Source organism: Pteropus medius, unplaced genomic scaffold (genome assembly GCF_902729225.1).
Source record: "Pteropus medius unplaced genomic scaffold, Ma_sr-lr_union100, whole genome shotgun sequence".
NCBI classification, from domain to species: Eukaryota; Metazoa; Chordata; class Mammalia; order Chiroptera; family Pteropodidae; genus Pteropus; species Pteropus medius.
The window spans coordinates 8328408-8353710 of record NW_024340699.1 but is presented as its reverse complement, the minus strand read 5'-3'; the positions used below and the strand labels follow the sequence as shown (position 1 = coordinate 8353710).

At 47.6% G+C, this 25303-nt stretch overlaps 1 protein-coding gene across 2 annotated transcripts in view; it reads left to right on the top strand.

Annotated features, from left to right (window-relative positions):
• Nucleotides 1–25303, top strand: part of SLIT3 (slit guidance ligand 3) — a 538957-nt gene that overhangs the window by 358643 nt on the left and 155011 nt on the right. For both annotated transcript variants that reach the window (XM_039877365.1, XM_039877366.1), the window contains exon 5: nucleotides 3754–3825. In XM_039877365.1, the coding sequence (XP_039733299.1) occupies nucleotides 3754–3825 (72 nt within the window). The remainder of the gene's footprint in view (nucleotides 1–3753; nucleotides 3826–25303) is intronic.

The window sequence follows — 25303 nt, the reverse complement described above, 5'->3', positions numbered from 1 at the left end:
GTAAAGATGGGGGAACCGAGGCATAGAGCAGCTCAGTCGTTTACATGAGCATACAGCTAATAAGTGGCTCCACCCAGTTCAGAAACAAGAATTCCCCAAAGTTGGGGTAGACTCCAAGCCCCATTTTGTACCTTTGGAATAATTCAAGATTGCTATCTAGGAGCAAACCACTCCCTGTGCCCCCAAACTGCCACTGAATACAGACAAGACTTCCTGGTAGCATGAATGTTGTGACCGAGATAAGCGCATTGTCCCCAGTGGAGCAAAGAGGAGACTGTTTCCCTGTTTCTTGCCTGGAGATCTTGCCTGGAAATGTGGGGTGGGCAGGGGCGGGGGCGAAGGTGAGGACTGTCACTCACCGCTGCTCTGAGAACAAAGGACGCCTGACATTGTAGGGGGAGCCCCAGGAAGCATTTCAAAAGCTCCACTGGAACTAGACAACCTCTCAATCCATTTATCAAAGTGTCTGCAATTCCGTTTCAAGGTAGATGAAGCAATAATAAATTTGCGAAGAAAGTTAATCTGTGTCCAAAGCATTTTAGTAAATTAAAAGGGGGAGGAGGAGAAGGGGGATGCGTTGGTTCTTGCCAACTTCTATTTGACTTACTGTCTCCTTAATAAGTCCTCTTTGGTCTTGTGTTTTTGGATGGCATAATGAGTCGGTTAATCATTTTCCGGAAGCAGGAAAATGCACTTTAGCTAATGCAGTTCCCCTTTCTTTCAGAATCCTAATTATTTAAAAAGGCGCCCAATTCATAACCCCGCTTTCCAACTAAGAAAGCCTTTCCCACCAGCTCTCCTCCTCCCTCTCCCCAGAAGACCCCAGCACACCTCCCACCCGACTCCACCCTCATACTGTTTCCTCTAACGTTTTAGAAAGCGAGTCTCCTTTTTCTAGTCACTTCCCAGCATTTTCCCTCAGGAAGGGCGAGACGTTCAAGCCCCAACAAGCAATTGGCTGGAACTAGGCTCTTGGGCACTGTGGATAGATTTTGTTATTTTTATTTAAGTGTCAGCCGAAAATGGTGGCTCTTGTCTCTCTCAAGGATAGTACTTAACAATAGCTCCATGCTCCTGCATCACGCTGAGATAAACACACTATTAGGAACCTTCACAAAGGCCCCGAGATAATTGCGAAGGGACAGTTACCGAAAATGAAGCACCAGCCCTGAACCCTCCTCCACGCCCCATCAGTAACACCATTAAAGCTGTCAGTTTGTCAGCCTACTAGAGGTATTTATGAAATCAATATACAATCCCGCAGATGCATGGCAGCGGTATTGTTAGCCAGAGAAGAGAGACTCAATGGAAAATAAAATTAATAAAATTTATAAGCAGATCGTCGTGGAGAACAGATAAATTCCCTACAATCTACTGTTTTTGCTCAATTGCGGCAGGAGGGAAGACATGGCAGGAAGGTGGAGAGAACGCTGTGCCTTAAACTGGGCTCCTTAAACTTGGAGCAGGAACCCAAGGGGCTGCCCCACCCAAGCACAGCATTTCGTCTGTGCGACTGCTTTGGAGGGGGACTTCCCAGCGACGCCACCAGATTTTTCTGCTTGAATATTGCTCTCCTTTCTTCAATCCACCGTATTACAAATCAGAAGCTTCGGGCAAATGCGTTACTGGGGTATGTGCCCCTTCTTCTGGCTTCCAGGCGGGGTTAGAGCGGACAGTTCTAAACCTACACCTACCTCCTGTTTGCTCTCCCATCAGCCATTTGCCAGAAGTGTGACCCAAGCTCTTCCTCCAAGCGGCCAAAGATAGCAGCCAAGCCTGGAGGATAGCGAGTGGACAGGGGCTTGCTGTCCCGGAGACCAGCCTTCACTTGGCAGAAAAGACTGGGCCCATTGTGGCTGTGGGAGCCCTGGGTACAGCCCAGCTGCCTGGTGGAAATTGCATTAGTTGGATGACAAGACCTGGGCCCCCTTCTCCTAGAGGCTGATGGAGAGCAGAGGAATGGCCTCGGTGACACTGCCTGACCTCTGCTGTCATCGTGGGCTTTGTTCAGTGCCCCGACTCCAGGCTGGAGCCCTGCTCATTGAATCAGACCCAGCCAAAGGAGCCTGCAATGGGGCTCATATGCATCTAAATGTACTTACACCAGTTGCAGACAGAGGAAACTGGATTTGAGGTGGGGAGCACCCTGTTACTCAGCCCCCAAACCACTAGTATTCATATCTGCACCTGACCCCAGCTCTGAGCCTTGCCTTGGAGCCTAACAGTGACCCCGGACAACCCTCAAGTGTCTCAAATTTCAGCTAGCCACTCAGATTGGGGCAGTTCATCTTATCAGGTGAGGGCAGAAAAATGGATGCCTCTGACCTCGTGTTAAGTGGCCCACTGGCCCCTTGCAAAATGTTAATTTGGACAGCCCAGATTTTGGTAGAGGATGGTGGTCTGACTTCTCTTTCCAAATATATTGGGAGTTATCCCTAGCTTTTGGTTAGGTGTCTGTGGGAGATCGGCATGGGCGTGTCCATTGGGTCACTCTGACTCCGGGACAACTCGGCGATTAAAGACACGTTTACCATGTGACCCAGCACGTTCTCCTTACAGGACTTTATATCAGGGGGGTAGCTGAACAAATGTCCCCAAATTGTGTGGCAGGAAAAATTCGCCCTGGTGTTTCCTTAAATAGCAAATTAATTAACTAATACTCAACAATGTGGGATCATTTAGCCATCTCTACAATTGGATGATATACAGACATTAAAAATGTTGGCATAGATGTGTACTGTTAATGACGTGAACAGATGTTCTCAATATAATAAGTGGAAAAAGAGGTTATAGCAGACTGTATACTGTGAGATCATTGGTGCGATTTATATATATTACTCCTAATTGCTAACAGTGGTTGTATCTGGGTAGGTAATTTTTTTTACTGTAATATCTATGACTAGAGATATATACATCTCGTGTGTGTGTATATATGTATGACTGATATGTGTGTATGAGTGAAAACAAGTACATGTGTTTGGTCTAGCAAAAAATAAACTGGAAAACAAAATGAAAAAAAAAATGCATGGGTTGCTCAGGCAAAGAAATTGAAGCTTTGGGGATTCTTGAAGAATATCCTAGCACGAGACTTGGATTTGAGCCAGCTTTGAGACTTGACACTTTGTTCCTTATCCTCTCTCCTCAAAGCAACGCATTAGCACTGCTTCATGCTACGTGAGGTGTCAGTGGGACCCCCGTTTTGGATGGTTTTGTGGAAATGCAATTTGGAGTCATCATGCCTGTCACTAAGACGATCCAGGAGGCCCCCAGGGGTCTCTGGGGCTCTAGAATAAGGGGAGATGGTTATTCCCCATCAGAAAAATCAGTTGGCCAGGCTTCGTTCCAATCCAAGATGACAAAGGCAGAGAGTCCCTGAGACGTGGGAATTTGAGTGGTGTTGACCCTGAAGTGGGGGAGGGATGCCGTGGGGAGGAGGGGCAAGAGGTCGTCTCTGGGAGGTGGCAAAACAGAGAATTGGGTGCAGTGTGTGCAACAAATAACCCAGCATCTTGGCTCGTGGCCTGGAGGTGCGAGACCACCCACAGAGCCCGCCCTGGAGGCAAGCGGCTCCCGCCTGGTAACCATTTCAGCAGAGGCCATCTCCAGAGGAGCAGTGTGAAGGCTTGTAGCAGCCTGCGGCCTGAGACTAAACAGCCCCCAGGCAGCCTCCGCAGGGTTTTGTTATCATGATGAGATGCAGATAAAGCCGGGCCTGGGTGGTTAACTCCTTGTGCCTCTTCTCTTCTGGTTTAGAGATCTGAGCGAAAACCAGATCCTGGGGGTCCCGAGGAAGGCGTTCCGTGGCATCGCAGACGTGAAGAACCTGTGAGTAATGTTTCTGCGGCTTTGCTGCCGACATGGCTCTGTCCAGGGGGGTGAGGGACGAGGGATGGGACCGGGTGTCACCGTGCCATGCGCTACCTCAGCCAGGCGCCTTCGAGACAGACCGAGGGATGTACTCGGCGTGCTCTGCACGCGTCGAACGCCGCAGCAGCTCCACGCCGCCCTGCTCCTCTCTGGTTATTCGTCCCCTGTTGTGAGCATCAGTCTCCAACCGCAGAGCCGGGCCCCGCGGCGTCTCTGTGCCCGGAGCGCAGCTCGGATTCCCCCACGCCATTTATCTCCCATGACACTGGGATGACAGCCTCGTGCGGGGTGTTACTGCAAACGAGAACATGTTTTAAATACTGCATTGCACGTAGTTAATGTTCACTAAGTGGGAGACTTGATGGCGATGAAGATGATGGAGATCGTGCTGGTGCCATCTCACTGATCTTAGAGTCTCGTGAGAGGGCACTGGGGCCCGCGGCCAGGATCGCGGGGAGACATAGCTCCACCCACGGCACTAAGTGCTTGGGGCTTTTAAAAATAGTTATTGATTAACAGGAAGTTTCCAAAAATGGTAAATAGGTCCATATACACTTTCACCCAGTTTTCTCTCAATGGTAGCATCTGACATAACTAAAGTATAGTCTCGAAACAAGAAAACTGACCGTAGTCTTCAGATTGCATGGTTTCACACGCACTCATTTGTGTGTGTGCGCGCACACGCGTGCTCACGCACGCGCAGCTGCGTGTAACTGCATCACGTGCGCGTCCCTGTGCCCATCGCTGCAGTTGCTACGGGACTGTTCACTGCGTTTCTGAACTTTCCAGACGACCTTTGTCGTTTCCTGCTTGGCCTCCGCTGTTTGCTGTTGGTTGGTGACTCCTGGGCCCTCACCTTCACTAGGAGTTGTGCCTTCCGAGTTTTCTACCCACCCCGCTGCGTCCACACGTTCAGAACATGTGTTTCGAGAGGGGCACAGAAGGTCTGGTTTGTGTGAGCAGGCGTTTCTGCCGGGTGGCCTCCTCCGCAGGCTCCCATTCAACTTGAGAAGTCTTGAAGGAGGGTTTTAAAAACTTCTTTAACTGTCACTTTTCCCCGTAAGCACTATGGGGATTGGGATGTGCCGGGAAGCTGCTGCTGACGGCTTCCAGATATAGACTGTCTGCTTCCCCAGCTGCTGAGAACTTGGTGGAAAGCTTTTGGCGTTGAACATGCAAACCACACACGAGGTCAGAGGCATCTCAGGGTGAAGGGTGAAGGGAGCAGGGGGCAGGGAGGACTCTGTGAGGGGCTCCCAGACCGGGGGCTGCACACTGCTGCATCTGGAGGTGTTTGCCCAGGAGCAGGAGAGGTGCGGGGAGCAGGCAAAGCCTCAGAGAAAGTGACTCAAGATTGTGCGCTAAACCAAAACTCAGAGGTTGTGTTAAGTAGCATCCCGGAAAGGAAGGCAAGGCAAGCGGGGAACTCGGAGATCCTCTGAAACCCCACAGATCAGTGGTGAGAGAATCGAGGCCCAGAGAAGGACAGTGACGAACCCAAGGTCAACCAGCTTCTGGTGGTTGAGCCCTAAGTCAACATTTCACATCCGTAATGTGGTGTATCTGTCAGATCTCATGGCTCTAATTTTAAGTGGGCCACTTAACAGCAGCAACAACAAAAAATACATCTCAGTGATGTATAAAAAGAACTGTGTCATTGCCAACTTCATTTTTGATGCTCAAGAAAGTGATTAAATCTTACAAATGGTCCTCTATAGTTGCTGAGGGTTTTGGAGTTTATTATTGTTGTTTTTCCTGTAATATTTTAACCTGATAAAGGCCTGAGGAGCTAAAGGATCCAAGATTCTGCAAACACAGACTCCTGAGTCACTCAGAAACTACTGACAGGCCCCCCTTCTCCAGGCCATGCAGATGTGTATGACTCAAGGGCCTGAGTATCTTCTCTCTGGTTTATACCCAGAGTCAGCATGTGATCCGGGGGGAGAGGGGAGAGCAGTAAACTCACTGCTTAAAGGATGCATTACCCAGCAAAACTAAAGATGGATTGGTTACTCTACACCTCTAATCAATTCAGTCAGCATACATTTGTCGGCCAAAACCTGTGAGGCCCGGAAGTATAACTCATGTTCTCAGGTAGCTTACATAAGACTGGGAACAAGTAACACGTGCATACAAGAGAGAGTTCTGTGATTTAACAGACTACATGAAAATTGGCAAATGAGTGGCTGTGCATAGTAAAAGGCTATCCGAGCTCAGGGAAGAAAAATAGCTTTAGGCAGTGTTTCCTAAGGGCTGGCATCATGGCTTTGGAGTCTGACAGATCTATGTCTGACTTCTAGCCGTTCTGTGTACGAGTCTGCATCCTTAAGTACATTCCGTGACACTTCCGAGCCCAGAGTTCCACCACTATACAATGAGGATAAGAATTGTACTTAACCTCCTAGGGTTTTGGTGAAAGTTAATAACACATATGAATAATGTACTATGTTTGGCACATGGAAGGTGTCTAGAAACTTCTAGCTGTATTCCTTTGTTGTTGTTATAACTGTAAAGACTTTAGCTGGGCCTGAATGGTGATTGGAACTCACAGACTAAACAAGGCAAATCGTGTATGCAAAGTGTGGCGGCAAAAGTGCGTAAGGTGTGTTTCAAGGGACACGAGCAGAGTCATCTCACAGAGGCGGGGAGGAGAGAGAGCTGGAGGCGGAATAATAGGTGATGAGGTTAGAAAAAGAGGTGGAGGCCGGGCGATGGAGAGCCTTGCCTGCAAGGACTAGGGACTTCAGATAAAGACACTGAGAATGTAACGGCTTCTGACCGGAGAAGGGTCATGATGAAAAGCGTGCGTCCTGGAAAGGGAACCTTGGACAAGAGGAGGTGAAAAGAAAAAAAAAAAGAGGCGAGGTGGGAGGAGAGTATGCCGTCCGGCACGGGGGGTCGGGGTGTGCGCTCGGGGCAGAGCAGTCGGAAGGGACAGGGAGAGTCCGTGGGAGCAAATCGGCAGAACTCATCAAACAATGAGTCATTGGAAGCCAGAGAAAAAAGAGTAGAAAACAGTGAGTTACAAGCTCTGACAATACGCAGAATGATGGCACATTCTCATGGTCATTCATCCACGCAGCCATCAAAATAGTCTTTGAACCTATTCAATGCCAGTGCTGGGAGAACATAAGATACGTAGATCTGTGAGCTCTGCGTTCTCGGAGCTTCCATGCCACGGAGGTTGAAAGGTCAGGAGAGGGACCAGGCACGAAGAACACGAGCTGGATGTGAAGTGACGTCAGGTCTTCCGTGGACAGTGCGGATGGAGCATCATCTTCTGTGGGTATGGAAACTGGTGACTCTGACATGTCATCCTGTTCCTGCTCGTTAAGTGACTTTGGTCTGGTGGGCAAGAGCTTCCGTGTTTTTGATAAGAGGGAGTTCAACTAAATAATCGTATAGCCTTAAGAGAGACGGTCATGCGGGTGACTGGAGACGTAGGCCCAGAGCTGGGGAGCGAGTTCAAGAAGGGGAAGCAAGCGGGTGGAGGCGATAATCGAAGTCGCCCCCGCAGGTGTGCGTCGGAACATGTAAAATTAGAGACGCTTCGCCGAAATTAAATTTGTATAAAACCCGTTATGGAGACACTCCTCCTTTTACCACACCTCAGTTACCCGCATATAGATTGTCCCTCCTGTGAGGTGATGAGTAGCAGATTTTAAATCTCAGGAATGTACGTCATCGGTCTGTTGCAGAATCACCTCCCAGCACCCGGGCCCTCTCCGTCACCTTGGCGAGCCCGGGAAGGGAACGCTATCGCACCAGTACCTGCGTGACATAGGAGCGGAAGATAAACCACCGCACTATTGGGCTGTCACGTGACTACAGGGGGCATCTATCCATGATACCATACGCTTCCTCAAGAGGAAGAAATCAAGGATTATCATTTTCTTTTTACAGTTTCGTAGTTTTGACATGGATTTTCTTGGCTTCTCCTGATATTCCCCTTCAAGAAGAAACAGTCTCTGATACTCCCATTTCCCAGATGATAAAATTAAGTTTCGATCCGTGTGTGTGCTTTGGTAAAAGCGAGTAGACACAGTTGGGACTAGGCCTCCCCATCTAGCCTGCCCTTAGTAACACACACACACGACCGTCTTTTGGAATCTGTCCACAGGCACATTTGTCTACACAGATTCCTCCCCGCTCAGCCACGCTAGCGGCAGGAAGAATGAGGAGTAACCGAGGAGGCTGCTGGCGGGCGGAGGCCTGATCCGCAGAGGCCAGCGTGCAGCTTTTATGCTTTGTCTTGCAGAGCCGGGAGAAAGGACGCAGGCAGGATGGGTTGGAACCCCATGGGAATGGGGAGCGACCAAGGTGACACCGGTGTTGAAAAGACTTGGCGCCCTGCCCTGCAGGGCCGCAGAAGGAAGCCCCTAATTGCTTCCTGCGTCTCCAAAGAGAGAGAGAGTAATTAGCTGGGGACGCCGCTCGCTCGGTGCAGTTACTATAAGCTGGTTTTCTGGGCGGGTCCCACTCCGCTGTCCGTCTGGACGGGGGCGAGATGCTGCAGGTAGAGAGGTGGGCAGTGAGGTGGACAAATTGATCTGGAGGAGGAGATACTTAGACCGACCTGTGGATGGATCAACATTTAACACAGTAGCATGACCGCCTGCTGTATGTAAACACTATGCTAGTGCTGGACGAACACGGGGTGAGGGAAGGAAGGGAGGAAGAAGAATAATCAGAAAGACATAGAAATAGGAAAAAAAATCATGTAAGGGGGCGGGGAGGCAGAATAGATGACAAGCCGCAATCTAGCAAAGCGTAATCAGAAAACGACAAAAACGAGTATAGATCGTTCTTTTGTTTTTCGTTTTTTTTTAAAAAAGTCCCCTTGCCCTGTCTTCCTCAGCAGTTACGTTTTCCTGTTTTTCAGTTTCTATTTGTGCGGACTCTGTAGGACATGCATTCCAGAAGGGAAAATCAATAACGCTGTCTCTGCCAGCTCGCAGAATTTGGAATTGACAGTTTCCAAACAAAGCTGGGCAGTCGGCCTTTGTGTTCTCTAGTCTCTGAGTCTTGCACCCCGAGTCGCCCCCCGCCCCCACGTCCCCCCACTTCCTGAGATTATTGAGGGCCGGCTCTGCCCCAGTGAGCAGGCGGTAATGTCATGCGTGGGAGGGCGCGGGAGGTGCGGGGTGAAGCGTCCCCCGCCGTTGGTCGGCGGCCTCTCGGCCTGCTAATCCCGGCACTGCCCCAGGACAGAGTCTGTAGTCCCGGCCGGGCCCGTGGTGAGGGTCCCCTCTCGTTCATGTCATGCTTCCCACGCTCCGTTTCGTTCCTTGGACACACCAGGCTCCTTCCCGCCTCGGGGCCTTGGCACTCGCTGCTTCCTGTACGCGCGATACGCCGAGCCCTCAGACCTCCTGACCCTTCAGGTGCCGGCTCAGGTGTCACCTCCTCAGAGGGCCTTCCCCGACCCGTGTAAGGCAGCTCCCCCGGCACCCACCTTCCTTTCTCTCGATCACGTTCCCCAGCTGTGTTTCCAGACGAACACGCGCATACGGGGACCCTGCCCGTCTCCATCATCGAGGACTCCCCAGTGCCCAAACAGTTCATGGCGGAGTAAAGCGGACTAAAACTGCATCGAAGAAATGGATCCATTCATTCATTCCTCAGGTGTTCGCAGTTGCCCTGTTACATACACGCAATCAGGCACAATTGTTAAAATGTTTAATATTAAAATAATATTATAAAAAGATTAAGAAACCATCCTGGTACTCAGAGGACTCAGTCTGCTGAGGGAGGCAGATGGCAGACGAGCGGTGGCAGGATGTGGTCAGCACTCTCTTGAGGGTACAAAGATGTGGGAAAGCCCAGGCAGGCCCGATTCCGGCTTCATTCAGGAAGTCACACGAGTTGGGTCTTGAAGGATGAGGAGTTTATCCAGGGAAACAGCATTCCAGGCCAAAGGGAACAGCCTGTGAAAAATCAGCAACCTGTGCAAAGGCACAGAAGTGTGTGTGTGAAAGAGTCAACACTGGTCAGATTCATGGCCAGAGCACAGCGGGCAAAACAGGCAATTGTGCAGCTGTTCAGAGATTATGGAGGCCTGAAGCATGAAGCAGGTGGACCTCAAGAGTCCGGGTCTAACTGTAGAGACCTGCAGGAGAAAGCCAGTAGGCCTTTGGGGGCTGACCAGATGGGTGAATTGAGTGCCTGTCACCAGGGCCGATCAGGCAGAGGCAGAGGCAGAGGCAGAGGTGGCCTTCAGTGCAAGGAATCCCCATCCATGCCTCTCATGAAAGTGACGCTGCATCTCAGTAGAGGAATGTAGGGGAGGGGGGCAGGAGGGGAGGGGAGAGGTAAACATGCTGACTGATCCCGTTCCCAAGGTGCAGCGGGTTTACCAGCCTTTTCTCCTTTGCCTTCCCGGCCAAATGTGTGTCAGATTCAGAAGGGCTGCCGGAGGAAGTTGGGCTGGATCCCAGTCTGCCAAGTGCTCCCCAAATAAGCTATCTAAAGAAAGGGATCACGTCAGCCTGCCTCTCTCTCTCCTTTTCTCTCTCCCTCCCTCCCCTCTCTCCCTTCTTTCCTTGTGTTCTTCCGTTTTTCCATTCTTTCCACACATCGTCACTGAGCCCTTCTCTTGCCGGGCCTGAAGCGAGCCTTAGAAATCAACAGATGAATAAGACGCAGCCCCTGTTCTTCAGAAATTTCATCTATAGAAGGAGGCAAACAGATATCCAAAGAATATAAATTACTCTTCTAGAGCGCTCTTTTATATCTGACCCATGGCCCACAATGTAAGTTCAATAAATACTAGTGGATTTATTAAAGCAAGTCCCCTAACATGAGAAAACTAGTGGAAAAAAACTAGTAATTTAGAGTGCATTAGTCTGAAAAAGATAGAATTATCCAAAGGCAAGTGCACGCTGGTGGTAAGCCCCATCCCAGCAGCTGTGCCTCAGCGCGGAAGTTGAGTTGTACAGTGACAAGTGGAATCCCTTCCCAGCCAGCTGACAGTTCTATAGATTGTGTTTGAGGTCCTCCGTTGGACTTTAGATTTTTCTTATAACACTCTACCCTGTTACAACTGTCTGCTCAGTTGTCTTTCTCCTCCAGGAGCCTCCTAGTTATGCAGATGGAGAGGTCAAGTCTATTTTGTTCACTGTTTTATTTGCAAGAGTTAGTCCCATACCTGGGATGTAATAGTCGTTCAATAAACATTGAATAAATGAATAAGTGGATGACTTTCAGAACAAAGAGACTCCAGCGCTTAGAGAGCAGTTAAACCCCGAATAAAAGAACATGAGCAAAGAAGAAAAACAACACAGCGAGAACCAGCCCAGAGAAGCCTTTGTGTTTTTTTCAGGATTATTCTGGCTACAGCACTGAAATTTATTGTCTGGGACATTATTATTTGTGGCCAAAGTCTTTTTTAATTAATCACAGATATTCAACCCCTCTGAGCACTAAATCCACAACAGGAAGGGGGTTTAAAACATGCATGTAAAATAGAACCCCCATCTTTCCTGCTCGGTGGCAAGAAAGTACAGAGATTCTGGGTCCCAGACCTGGGCTTAGCAGGCTTATGAGACGTTCACCATTGGACTCAGCTTTTGCCTGGAGATTTTTAACTCCAAAGAGCAATGAAAGAGGATTATGAGGAGGGGAGATGAGTATTACAGTGGCAAGTATACTTTGAGACTAGTTCGTGGTCTGATTCTTTATTTCATTAGAGTCAATTTAGTATAGTGATCAAAAGTATAAGTTTTGAAGTCGGGCTTGATTTTTTTTTTTTTAATCCCAGCTTTGCTGCCTATGACCTTTGTGACTTTAGACACAAAGTGTCTAAAGAGCCTCAGCCTCCTGATCTATAAAATGGAGAAAATACTAGTGAGCTGTAAAATGGGGAAATGTGCCTTCCATGTGTGAATAATAACACTTTATGGTTTGACCAAAGCCTTCATATGTATTATCTTGTCAAATTAGCACAATAGCCTTGCCAGATCTCTAGGGAAACACCTGTTAGCCTTTGGATGTAGACGGGGACGTTGGGGCACAAAGAAATTCAGAAATTCTCCCCCGGCAGCAGAGTTGGTCAGTAACAAGGCTAGGACAGAATCCTAGGGCAAGACCGGCATGGCAGCCAGCGCTTCTCTGAATGGTTAACCCGGAGAAGCTCTGAGATTTGGTAGCACGGAGTGATGTCTTACAGGAAACAGCAGTTCCCGATCAGCCGCAAATGTTGGAAGCGTTTATCTGGCTTCTAGCGCCAGGCAAGACCCCAGGCAGGAGCAGGCAGACATGGTCACCATCGGGAAAGCTTTCCTGAGAAAACCGTCAAGACTGAGTTCTTTTTTTATTGTTATTATTCATAGACTTTATTTTTAGAGCAGTTTTAGGTTTCTGAAAGAATTGAGCAGAAAGGACAGAGAGTTCTCGTATATACTCCCTCCCCCAGCACCAACACAGTTTCTCCTGTGATTCTCATCTTGCATTCGTGTGGTACATTTGTTACAGCTGATGAACTAATATGGATACATTTCCATTAAGATTCATAGTTTGCATTAGGGTTCCCCCCTGGTGTTATACATTCTGTGGGTTTTGGCAAATGTATAATGACCTGTAACTACCCACATAGGAGCATACAGAGTAATTTCACTGCCCTAAAAATCCCTGTGCTCCACCCATTCAGCCCTCTCTCCATTCCCCCAAGCCCTGAAGTGTAAGCTTTTAAACGCACGGGTAAATCCCTCACCTTTTCACAGCCCTGCACAATACCTTAATATTTATTCAGTTTCTTTAGACTCCAACAACACGAATCATCTTTTTCCTTCTTTGAGGGTGAGTGTGACACCCCAGAAGTTTAAGTGCCATAAAACAAATCAGCAAGAAAGTCCAGAGCAGCCCCAGCTTCCCACAGCCTGTGGTGCAAGCAGAAGAATTTCTTCTAGTTCAGAGGAGACCTGTGCTTCAGAGAATCCGCCCAGGTCTGGAGATGTGTATGAACTCCGCGTAAACTTTGAGGCTGTTTACATAATGGTTAAGTACTCAGATTTCCGAGTCAGGCTATCTGGGATCAAACCCTGGTTCTTACCACTTATAGCATGAGCAAATTATATACCTCTTTCTTAGCCTCAGTTTCCCTATAAATTAAGTGGAAATAACGTTACCTTTGTCATGATGTTATGATGAAAAATTAATCATTAATATTACTGCTGGTTTTCGTCCATCTCCGAGAAGTAATTCGGCTCAGGTTATGACATCTAACCGACTAACTCTTCCCTTCCTAGACAAACACATGGCCAAAGACAGGTTATACACACAGCGTTCTGGCTCCCAGGCAACATGAGCTCTCAAAAATGTTTACTCCAGCACGCCTTCTCTCCTTTCTTCCGGTGGGGCTGTCCTGATCTGGTTCATGGCTCGTAACAGGCCAGGTACAAAATAGATCAGAGAAAAAGAGGGTCTTCTCTGCCCTGTTCCCTCCCTCTGTCCCCCTCGAGACACAGAGTACCAAAGAGCCAGGAGACCTGAGTTCGGTCATACCTATGCCATTAACTGCTGCCCAGCTATGTGGTGGGCCGAATAATGCCCTCTTCCCAAAGATGTCCACACCTGATCCCAGAATGTGTGACTGTGTACCCTACCTGGCAAGGGGGACTTTGCGGGTATGATTAAATTAAAGATCTTAAGATGGATAGATTATCCTGGATTATTCAAGTGGACCCAATGTAATCAGAAGAGTGAAGACCTTTCTTTCTTTACAAGAAAGACATGTGCTGGAGGCAGAAGGGGAAAGACCGTGTGATGCAGGGCAGCGGCCTCCAACCATTTTGACACCAGGGACCGGTGCTCCTATGAGAATCGAATGTCCGATGATCTGAGGCGGTGATGCTGGCGCTGGGGAGCGGCTGCAAATACAGATGGAGCTTCGCTAGCTTGCCTTCTGCTGTGAGGACAGGTTCCAAACAGGCCACGGGCCTATAGCGATCCGTTAGTGGTCCGTGGCCTGGGGTTGGGGGACCCCTGATGCAGGGAATGAGGACAGAACCCATCCTGGAAAAGGCAAGGAAACAGATCCTCCTCTAGAGCCCCCACGAGGAGCACGGCCATGCTCACACCTTGACTTTAGCCTAGTGAAACTGATTGAGGTCTTGTGACCTGCAGAATGCTTAAAAAAAAAAAAAACATTCTTACTGTGTTAAGCCACTAAATTGGTGGTACTTTGTTACAGCAGCAATAGGAAACCAATACTCATACTGCCCTCGGCTGCCACTTAACCTCTTGGTCTTCATTTCTTCATCAGTGAAAAGAAATCATTGGCATGTGACCAGTGGATTCCAGTCTGTGTTCTGGGAAAGCTGGTGCTTCAAGAACCCACAAAAGAAAAGTTACTTTTCAATAAACGATGAAGTTTCAAATTGCCTCTTTCAAACAATAGGGCTCAGCCCGAGGTTTCGTATGAGTCCTATTTTAAAACAAACGAGACCCCCCAAAAAAATCACTGGACTAGACGGATAATCTTGCAGGTCAGCTCAGATTGTGAAGTGCGGTAACTCTTTGAGACCGTCTTCCATCAGGGAGGAGCTGGGCTTTGTCACTGAGACAAACTCAGCCGCAGAATCAAGAACCCAGGGCCAGAAAGGGGACAGCAGAAAAGCGGGTCAGGATAACACCAGGTCCCGGCACCTGGAAGCTAGACGTGGACATCGAAGGTCTAGACTCACCTTCAGAGGAACGGAAAAGAGAAAGGTGGGTGTCGCCTGGGAGATGTTTTCTGGAATGGAGCCGCGGGGCTTCTGAAATCTTTCGGGCATCCTTGGGACTGGTTAGACATTTCTGCAGCAGGTCGCAGTTCAACCCACGCTCCTGCACCACCTCCCTTTCCACTTGCCGCACCAGATAAACGGCTTTGCATCTCAGGGAGGTGGCTGGTTCGGGAGGGAGAGTTCTTAAGGACTCAGGGGGAAAGACTTGGTCAGCCACAGTGCTCAGAAAGTATCTGCTGGCTGAATTAAGAAGTCGTGTGTGCAGGGTGCAAGACAGTGGTTTTCAGAGCCTGAGACCTCAGCCGCGACTCTGCTCACAGTGTGAGCGGCTCTTTTATTGGAGCTGGTGTTTCAGGGCGCCCGTGCTGTATCAGAACTGACAAATCCATATGCGCGGCGCCCGCCCACCCGCCATGCCGGAGCGAAGCACTTCGGTGTCTGCCACGAGTGTTCAGCTCTGTAAATGGACAGTGTGTAACAATGTCTCCATTCAGAACGACAGCTATTCTTGGCCATTGTTAACATTCTCCTCTAAAGCTCTCTCTATAACCAATCCCCAGGCACAAGTGCACAGACCTAAATTACTTCTAAATGCCAACGATCAGTTCTCAGGCTCTGTGTCTGCCAGACAGAAAAGTAGCCAGCGGATTAAGTTTGGTTTACTGATACATGGTCCAGTAGCAGTTCTGAGATTTTTTTAGCTAATTAGCATTGCGTTATGGAAGTTCACACTTCTTTTCCTCCTCTTAGAGGTAACACCATTTCTAGGGCTCATGGATGGGGTATGTGGTCTGAGAGTCCCTCTAAAGCTTAGGATTCAACCTGAAATGCTCACATCTACCCCTACTTCTCACCCTTCACAGAGAATAAGCAGGGGCTGGCTCAAAAAAGGAGTAGTAGCCTTAAACAGAGACTCATTCTTCTTAAGCAATAAATTCTTATAGAGCCCTGACCAAGTATCAGACACAGTTCTTATTATTAATTTCCACCTATTATCTCAATCCTCATGACAACCTTATGATGCTTATCACCACTTTACAGATGTTAAAACCGAGGCAAGGTCACAGAAGTGGAAGAGCAGGGATTCGAACTCCGAGTTTAAATCTAGAGCCTGTAATCACTGTGCGGGCTGCCTAAGCTTAGAGAAGCACGTAATGAAAATCAAAAACCATGGACCAAATTCCGCCTCCAGACAGGTTTTATTTCTTCTTTATAGGGCTTCAAAACTCAGTAATTTGGCTTGAAAGATCTGGATTTCCAGCTTCTCTAGGGAAATCAGATATGTGGCCTCTGGACACTCAGCCCTGCATGGCAACAACAGACTGGAGCTGCGTCGCAGCTTCCCTCTTAGATAGGGTGATGCTCTGCAGTCCCTAGCTGGCCTGCTTCCCTCGTCCTTCAAGCTTCTAGAGAATCCCGATGTCGTGCAGAGCCATCTTAAAGGAGGAGTTACCAGCCTGCCTCTCTGCTTCGAGCTGAGAAAGATCCCCAGTCTCTTCTTCATGCTTTGCTAGTTGGCACGCTGCTTCTCCTCCAGGAGCCTTCATTTCCTTTTCAATAAAATGAAGATGATTAACCATTAACTAAGCCATAAATTTTCACATAAAAGTTAAATGAGATGACAAGTAGAATGGACTTAAGAGAGAGCTTGGCACAAAGTAGATGCTCAATAAATATTAATATTCCACACCCCCATCCTAACACATCCTTTCACCTTCACTGATGCAAAGAGAGATCTTACAGTTGGGCTATTGGCATGTGGGGTTGGAGGAGAAGGAGGGAGGGTTTGGGGGTGTGTTGGGGGGTCTTGGGGAGTCTCATTGATCCAATCGTTGAAGATAAACCCTTCAATAAGGGTTGTAAATTCATTTACTGTGAGTTGACGAATGACAGTTGGACTCAGCATGTGTGCTATTGAGAAAGCACCAGGAAGCCATGGGAACTGTGGCTGACGGGAGCATGTGCCCAACGTCACTGCCATTTGGTTTCAGCAGATGCACATAGGCCCAGCTTTAACAATTTTTTATTATTTTCCTAAAAGACACAAGATAATTAGTTTTCCACATGAAATCATCTGATTTTGAGACGTTGACATCTAACGCAGAATCTTTTCAAACGCCGAATGTCCACACCATGCGGGCTAAATCACACCATCTATGGGTCAGATTCAATCACGGACGTCTGACTTACATGGTGCCTCCCACTCCCTGGGGAGAACCTGCCGCAGGAGGGAAAGAAAACGGAAGGTTCTGGTGACTTGTAGAAACCCCAAGTGTCAGGAATCAGATCCTTGCTAATGCGCCGGCAGGTCATAGTGCCGTCATTCCTTAACCGTTTAAAACCCACCTGTCTCCAAAGGCCCTGAAAGAGTGACTCTAAAAATGGCAATCAGGATACCTGGAGAGGAACACTTTTTTTGAGGACAGATGCACCTGAAACCGTATCATGTAGATCATTGCTACTTGGGCTAAGCAGAATACTATACTGACTCTGGACTTGAACTTCCATTTCAGTCATGTTCCATAGTGTTCTGAGGCGAAATACTCTGTCAGTAATTGGGTTTGCTGCATCAGCATATGGCCCTGGCCCATTACCGAAGGGGTCGACTTTGGCATGCTTCTTTTTTAAAAGTCACATTCCAAAGGTCATCTTCACTGAAGCATCCCAAAGCCTCCAAATCCCACAAGAATGATGCACGCTTTAGCTTGACTCACAGTTATTTACTTAGATAGATCTGCATGTACGGAGTGAACAACCTCCGTATGTGTGAATGTGTGCCTCCATTGTCCCCAGCAGTGTCTTGACCCTGTCACTGAATGCTTAGGTTTTGAAAACCAGCCACAGTCAAGAGCTCACAAGTCCTACAGTCCCCTTCCTTCCTCTATCCCTGGCCCACCCTAGAATTTCTCTCCATTTGCTTTTTAAAGTGATGATTGCAAGGTAATAACTGCATCGTTTCATAATAGCCATGTGCAGTGTTTCCAAAATGTGCTTTGAAGACCACCTGCTTCAGATCTCCTGGGCCTTATTAAGAATGCAGATTCCTGAGTCCTGTCAGTGAGCAAATGATTCATAATTTCCGCTCAAGGCCCAGGAATCTGCATTTTAACCCACTCCTTAGCTGATTCCATAACCTACGAGAACCGCTGGCTTGCTGAAAAAGGACTTGGCATTGAAGAGAGAGATGTTCGTGTTCGCGTTTGGGTCACAGTCCTCCCCACTGATCCTGCACAGGTCGTTAACTTCTCCGAGCTTGGTTTTCGTCATGGAGACTAAAGGTAGCATCTAAATCAGGTGATGTTTGTAGAGTAGCGAGCGCTGACATGTAGTGAGCACTTCAGATGTCAATTATTATTATCTCATTTAATTGTTATAACAATCCAGTGGGGTCGGTGGGATTGTCCCTCTTTTAAAGATGAAGAAGTTTAGACTTAGCAAGGATAGGTAGTTGCGAGAGCAAAATTCGAACCAACGTTAATCTGACGCAAGCTGTTAACTATTCTTAAAACAATACCGGGAAATCAATCCAGAATTAAAATGAGAGCTAAGAGCCTGGAGGACAAAAAGGGGGAAACCTACACCGGGCACGCCAGGCCAGTGTCCCTTGTCTACGCTGCACTTCCCCCGTGTTCACCGGGCACGCCAGGCCAGTGTCCCTCGTCTACGCTGCACTTCCCCCGTGTTCCTCTGGGGCGGAGAGAGGCTGTGCTTGTGGCTCACGTGGACTCCTTTTGTGCCCAACGCCCTCGCCTTTCATCCTCGTAATTTGTCAGCCGCTGGGAATGGTGGAGGTCCCCTGTCCAGACAGCGGGTTGCAGAACTGGGAGGGTCTGCAGCACAGACAGAGAACAAAACTTCCCTTTCAGTTACATTGAGGCTTTTGTTTCCCCCAAACAGTGGAGGGCGGGGGGGTGGGAGGCCTCTGGTTTTCTTTGGCGCCTTCTCGGGGTGTCTCCCTGTGAGCGCCGTACAAGCTGTGGATGCCTCTGGCCCAGCTTTCGGTTTATGCTGACTCTGCTGTATGTTGAAAATGTGACCCCAGCTCAGTGGTGAGAGGGATTCGATCTACCTGAGCCCAGTTTAATCCACACATCTTGTAGGAGAAGAAAAAGGCATTAAAAAAAAAAAAAAGCGAGATTCCGCTCACCCCGCTTCTTCATCGGTTTCTCTACCGGGGTGATATTTTCTCTGCGGCTGGGCTGGGTGGGAAGGTGACTCAGACTACCGCCTTTGTTAGGAACAAGAAAACAGTCTGAGAGAAGGAATTAAACAGTTAAGAATCTAGCCAAATTATTTTAAGATTTTTTAAAAATCAGATTACCCGACCATATCTTCCCATTTATTAAAAAAGTGAAACGAAAGGTACATTTAAAAGTATGAATATAGTTTTACATATGTATATATTTGCATGAGAAATAAAGTCTGAAGGACATAAACCACAATGCTAACAAGGATTAACTGTAAGTGGAAGGTGACTTTAATTTTTTAAATCAATTTTATTGAGGTGTAATCTACGTACTTTGAGACGCACCCATTTTAACTATACAGTTCAATGCATTTCGGCGAGTAACCATCACCCAAAATATGCCTCATCTCTGAATAGTCAGTCCCCTGTCCCATGCCTCGACCCTGACAACTACCAGTCTGCTTTCTGTCACTATAGTTTTGCCTATAGGCCTCGTTCACATGAAGGGACTCATACAGTATGTTGCCTTATGTATCTAGCTTCTTTCACTCAGCATAATATTTTGAAATTCTTCTTACATTGTAACGCCTATCGGTAATTTGTCTTTTTGATGGCTGAATAGTAGTCCACTGTATGGAATCAGAACAATACGTTTATCCACTCCCTTGTTGATAGGCATTTGGATTGTTTCCAAATTTTGGTTATTAGGAATAAAACAGCCATAGACATTCACTTAAGTTTTCATTTCTCTTGGGTGAATACATGAATGATTTTACTTTTTTTTTTTTTAACTTTATCTGTTTTCCAGTACTTTTACAAGGAATATACACACATTACTTAACAACAATGACAACAAATGTCAGAGTAGAGAAAACCTGTCCTGTGTCCCATTGCTTTAGGAAGCTGACGTAAGTTGGGAAAGAAAGCCTTAATATGTTTGGGCCATGGCTGTCTCGATGCCAGGGCAGTGCATCCAGCTTCTCCCCATGGAATTTAGATGTGATCAAAGAGATTTCTTAAGTGCTCGGTAAAAATTTATAAGACATTGAATTGGCAAGGATGTGCACATATTTTTCACTGACAAAGAGGATGTCACTTCGTAGAACCCCCTTAACTAACAATCTGGCCACAGCTATCAAAACTGAAAATACACATGCTCCTCGATCCATCCGTTGAACTTTTATGAATTTATTTTAAAGATAAACTCATACAAGTCCCCAAAAGATATAGAGGTAAGTGTCATTTGTAGAGAAATGTCTTGGGAGCCACCTAGAAGCCTCGCAATAGGACGCTAGTTAAATGAATCGTGGTGTGTCATTCACAGGGAGTAGTTAAGAGCAAACAGACTGGCCTTTACACACGATGTACACAGCAGCGAAAGCTGATGAATGAGGCAATAAGGTGCGGGAAGGTCGGTATAGTTTGTTTGTTTGTTTTACCATTTGTGCTTTTCAAATAGTATGCTTGTGTTTGTTCTCATGTGCCGCGATACATGTGAAATATTTGTGGAGAAATTTACAGGAAATTCTAATAGTAGTTGCTGCCGGGGAAGAAAAATGCAGAGCTGTAGGGGCAGGGGCAGAGCGCGTCGCTGTTCACGCTGGGCTCTGAGGCTCTCTGGACTCTCCTTTATCGTGCACATATATTTACATATTTAAAAAAACCGTGAGTTAAATCTATCTGATCTCAGCCCAAAGAATGGGAGCATGCTCGTTTCTCTCGATTCCCTTGCACAAGATACCACCAGAGTGTGCTTTTCCGATCAAGAACTCACAAGACTCTGCGGAAGCCATGGCGCACGTCACCTGTCTCTGTTGGAGTTGACCCTGCGTAACTGGAAACTATGATCATTAACGATTTGCATAAGTACAACTGCATTGACCCACAGGCCATTGCCAGTTTCGAATGAGGGAAAGTATTTGTATTCCAAGGCTATCTCTGATTGTGGCCTTGACCAGCCCTGGGATGTCTTTCAACAACGAATCACCCGAATCACCGGCAGCCAACCCTATGACCTTTGGAAAATGAATTTGCCTGCGTTGGGCAGGCCCCAGTTCTCTTGCCCAAGTAAAATGTCAATTAGATCACTGGCTGAATATTGCTTTTGTCTACTTAAGCATATTCCGCTCACAAACCCGCACATGTTTGCTTGCTTCTTTCTTTGAGGAAAAAAAAAAAAAAAGACTCCACACCCAAGATCAAAGTGTGCTCCTGCCTCTGTGTGGTCACAGAAAGATGCCAGTGCATCGATTCATTGCGGGAGACACAAATATTGAGTCATTATTGAGTCGTCAGGCAAATCAAACTTTGTGGTGTTTTGAACAGACTGCATTCATCTGGGCCTTGTGAACACTCTGTCTCGCAGCATGGGTGTCTCCTGCATGGCATTGTTTTTTCTCCTTCACTCCTAGCATGCTAGACAACAAAGGAAATAAAACCCAGCTTTCTCTCAGATGATCTTCAGCAGTTATGGACAAGAGAGAAATGAATGGGAAGGAGGGCGTGGCTGAGTGACAGTGACTCAACCTAGAACAGTAGAGTAAAAAGGATCCACCCCCTCCTCCCCCGTCCACCCACAGTAAAACCTCAGCTAAATGCAATCAGTTTCTGGAGTTTTCTGTACTCTTAACTTGAAGACACTTTACAGGGGTTGAAACAAAAGGGGTTTTCCAAAAGTGTCCTTAAGCAGAATGTCCTTGCAGCCTTTCCCTTCGATCTGCCTTTTACTTCCCATGCCTGGTTTTAAATATCCCAAGGGATCATTTGGACCCCGTGTCAGCCTTGGCCGTGTTTTCCAGCTGCAGGGAAAATACATAGACCACAAAGCCGAGATTCTCAACTGTAACTCTGCTTTAGAAATGGACCTTTTTTTTTTCTTCCTCCAAAAAAAGGGCCAGTCTCTCCTGTTACATCTGTCACAGCCACATCTGACAGCGATGCTGTCATTGCCACTAACCAGCTGCTGATGTGAGAAAGGGTCCATCTTTATACAGAAATCCCAAGGCCCCCCAACTGGGGCTTCCTGCTTTGAATTTTGAGGGTCTTCCTTATTGTGTGCTTCAGAAGTCGAACAGTTCGAATCAGACCGTGCTGGGTCCTCTCTACATGCCTCAGTCCATTTTAAAGCAAGGACTAGCACCGAACCTCTGTTTGAGTTCATTGTGAAAGTGCTTCACAGCATTTACACCTTCCCTACAATTAAGATGTCCCGTGTGCAGTTTGGGAACTTGCTGTCAGCCAGTGTAATTGAGTTGTGGATGTGCAAATTTTCTCTGCTAGATTGTTCGTCGCAGAAGACAAGCCATCTCAGTAGACTATCAATCCAAGACCCTTTTCTGGAATCAGCTCCTTAATGCAATTAGATTTCCTAAAATGAATTCCTTTCTTCGCCCATTTACTACTGAGACAAGTATGAGCTGTGCTTTTATAATAAGTGGTTTGGAGATCCACTGCAAGCAGCCTCTCTGCCTGCTGAACTGAGGACTTGGAATAAGGTCTCTGTCCTTAGTATCAGAGACTTACCCAGGCTAGAAAGGACCTGAAGGGAATGTAGTCCACACCTCTTTTTTTTTTTTAATGTGTTGAAACTTGTCCAGGATCATTCTGACAGTGAGCAGGAGTGGCTGACCAAACCCTGAGTCCCTTTGACCTGTGCCTGGTTCTTCATTTATAAAAGTGACTGATAAAGTGCCATTGAAGGAAAAGTTCCTCGTTACTCAAAGTTCTATAAATGAGAGGCATACCATGCCACGCTGGGCCACGCAGGGAAGCACCAGAGTCGGGAGGTAGAGAGAAGAGCGAGGGAAAGCACCGGCCGCAGCTTTTATTGAGGCTTGTCTTGGGAAAAGCAGGCAAATCAAGTCAACAGTCTGGGGTTGGCTAGTTTGAATAATTTCAGTGGGCCTTGGGCTTTAGCAGCTGCCCCGAGCGGTCTGATTCCTGGCCCTGGGCGATTTAGGAAATAGAAATTTCGGCTTGGACTGTGAGAGCTACATAAAGGAGGTGGTTGGGGTTTGGACTCAGGATTGATTGGTGTGTATAGGATTGATTGGTTTGTATATGAGAGACAGGCTCGCTGCCCAGTCGTTTACCATCTCTAGAATTAACTAGCTCTGAGAGGGGCAGTCTGTCCTCAGTCAGCAAGGCCCCCACCAAAATGTCGAACCATCATAAAAATACAGAAAATAAAAAACGTGACATACCCCTAAATTCCTAGACTCCTCACTTCCTACTCATTAGCCCCGCTACGTCCTCGCCACACTTGACAGCGAAAATGGATTGAAAACATCAAGCATCCCTGAGTTCTAGTGGCATTTCAGATTCGACAGTGTAATTTGATCATCATTTATTGTCTTATTTTTCCCACCGGTGTGTCATATGTCATTCCTCTCTCTCCAAAAAGCGTGACCTAAGGGGTTCGTGATTAAGTCCTGACCACTCTGCCAAGTGCTATTTTTAGGATTTTAAGTAACTCTTCCTCTCTCTAACCCTCACTTTCCTCTTCTATTAAAAACGATGGCCTTGGACCGGATGTTCTCTCAGGTCCTTCCAACACCGACGTTCTGTGGCTCCACGGTTATCATCACCCAGAGGGCTGGAATTTCCTCCAGCAGGACTGAAGGCCACAGTGGGTGACGTCGTCAATGACCTAGGTAGAGAGATGGATGTTTCCCAAGAAACCTCAGTGTTAGAGTTTGTAGTCGGGGCCCAGAAAATAAGTCCGAGGAAGACAGCTCCTCGGGACTCGAACACTTGGTTATCACCTCTCCTTCCTCCACTGCCGCTTCCGAATAAACAGAAAGGTCATCTTCTCCGCACGAGCACGCGCACACACACGCGCGCACACACATGCATACACACGCACGCGCGCGCATACACACACGCGCGTTCTTTTCTGAAATGTGTGGGACGCATAAAATAGCAAATGCTGTCAGGTCTCAAGTTGGGCAAATACAGAGACAGCATTTTCAGTCTCATTGAAAAGTAGTTGTCAGAAATATGCCATTCATTCAGAGTCTCTAAGTGCTCTGTCAAGCTTTAACTTGATTAAAATTGAAAACCACATTGCTTGAAAACCAAATGTGAAATCGAAATCTCTTTACTCAGTGCTCTTACATTCCGAAGCCTGGGCTTATGGATTATCCTCAGTTAATTTATGCCATCTTTGTGCCATACATTAATTTTGAATATATTTGTTGAAAATTTCCTGTAGCTTGCATTTATGGTTGTCAGAGGGGCTTTTATCTTGAAAAAAATGGTGCTGGTTTTAATTACAATTCTAAATAGCTCCATAACCATCGTGAACCCTGGATTTACATCATCTTTATGACAGCCACGCAATTCCCGCTTTATTGATTTTGTCATTTGCTTCATTACGGTTAATGCAAACCTTTTGTACAGACACAATTCTGGGGCTGCGCTCTTCCTGGAGGGCTGGGTTTAGACATCATGACCAAAAGAGACCCCTTCCCTCACCCCTGAATCCACCCACAGTGCTGACCGAAGGGAGAAGCGGGCAGGAAGTCGTTTTAAAGTGGCTGTCCGTCACAGACGAAGGAAACGTTAGCCGACTGTCCAGCCCTCTCCTTCCCTCGGGTCAGATGTGTTCTGACTTCTCAGTTTTGAAGTCCTGTGAGATGGCAGGACTCCTGGGTTCACCCCACCCCAGGCCTCATTTGTGCTCTGTTTAGAGGAAACTCGTCGGTCACCCCTTCCACATTTCACATGAGAACCCTGACCCCCCTGTACCCAGTCCGGCCAGGGGCAAAGGAACCAAAGTGTATCGGGACGTAAATGTGTTGCGGCCTGTGCTGAGGCCATCCCAGGATGTGAGTGCCCACGAAAGAACGTGAGGAACCTGGGATGGAAGATTGGACCCTCGAGTGGTGAATTCAAAAAGGAATTTTTTAAGGAAAAAAAGTAGAATTAGAGAGCTTGAAGAAGTACGAGAAGACACAAGCTCCTCCGTTTCTGTCCGTCAGGCGCAGGCTGCAGAAGGCCAGCAACGGCTGAGGGAGCCGAGACAGCTAGCTGCCGGGTGCCCGCTGCCGCCTCAAGGGACTCTGTGGACAGAGGCCAGGACACTTTCTGGGTGAAGTCTGGATTGTTGAGAAAACAACACTTTTGACCTGGAAGTGAGCATTTTCTCCACTCAGGTCCAACTTCAGAGGGCCTCGCTTTTCCCAGATCAAGGGCTGCGAGGGAACCGGCCTTTAGCTGGGATGTCAGCATAGGGCGAACTTGCCAGAAAGAGCAGTGGGAGTCCAGAGGTCATTTCTGGAGGGGGAGACAGGTCCCATCTCTGATGTACTTTAGTGGCGACTCTTTGAAAGTCTAGCACGCTTTCTCTGGCCTCGTACCTCCCCGGAACTTCTCGGTGAATCGTTCGACTTGAGGGTGTCACCTGGAGATGGCTTTTTCCTCTTCCGTCTTCAGAGCCCGTGTTCCCCACTTCCACACTCTCTGTTTGCCTGTCCCCTGTCATTTGGGGTTTTCTAGCCTCAGCTTTCTGAGGCCACGGTAAAAA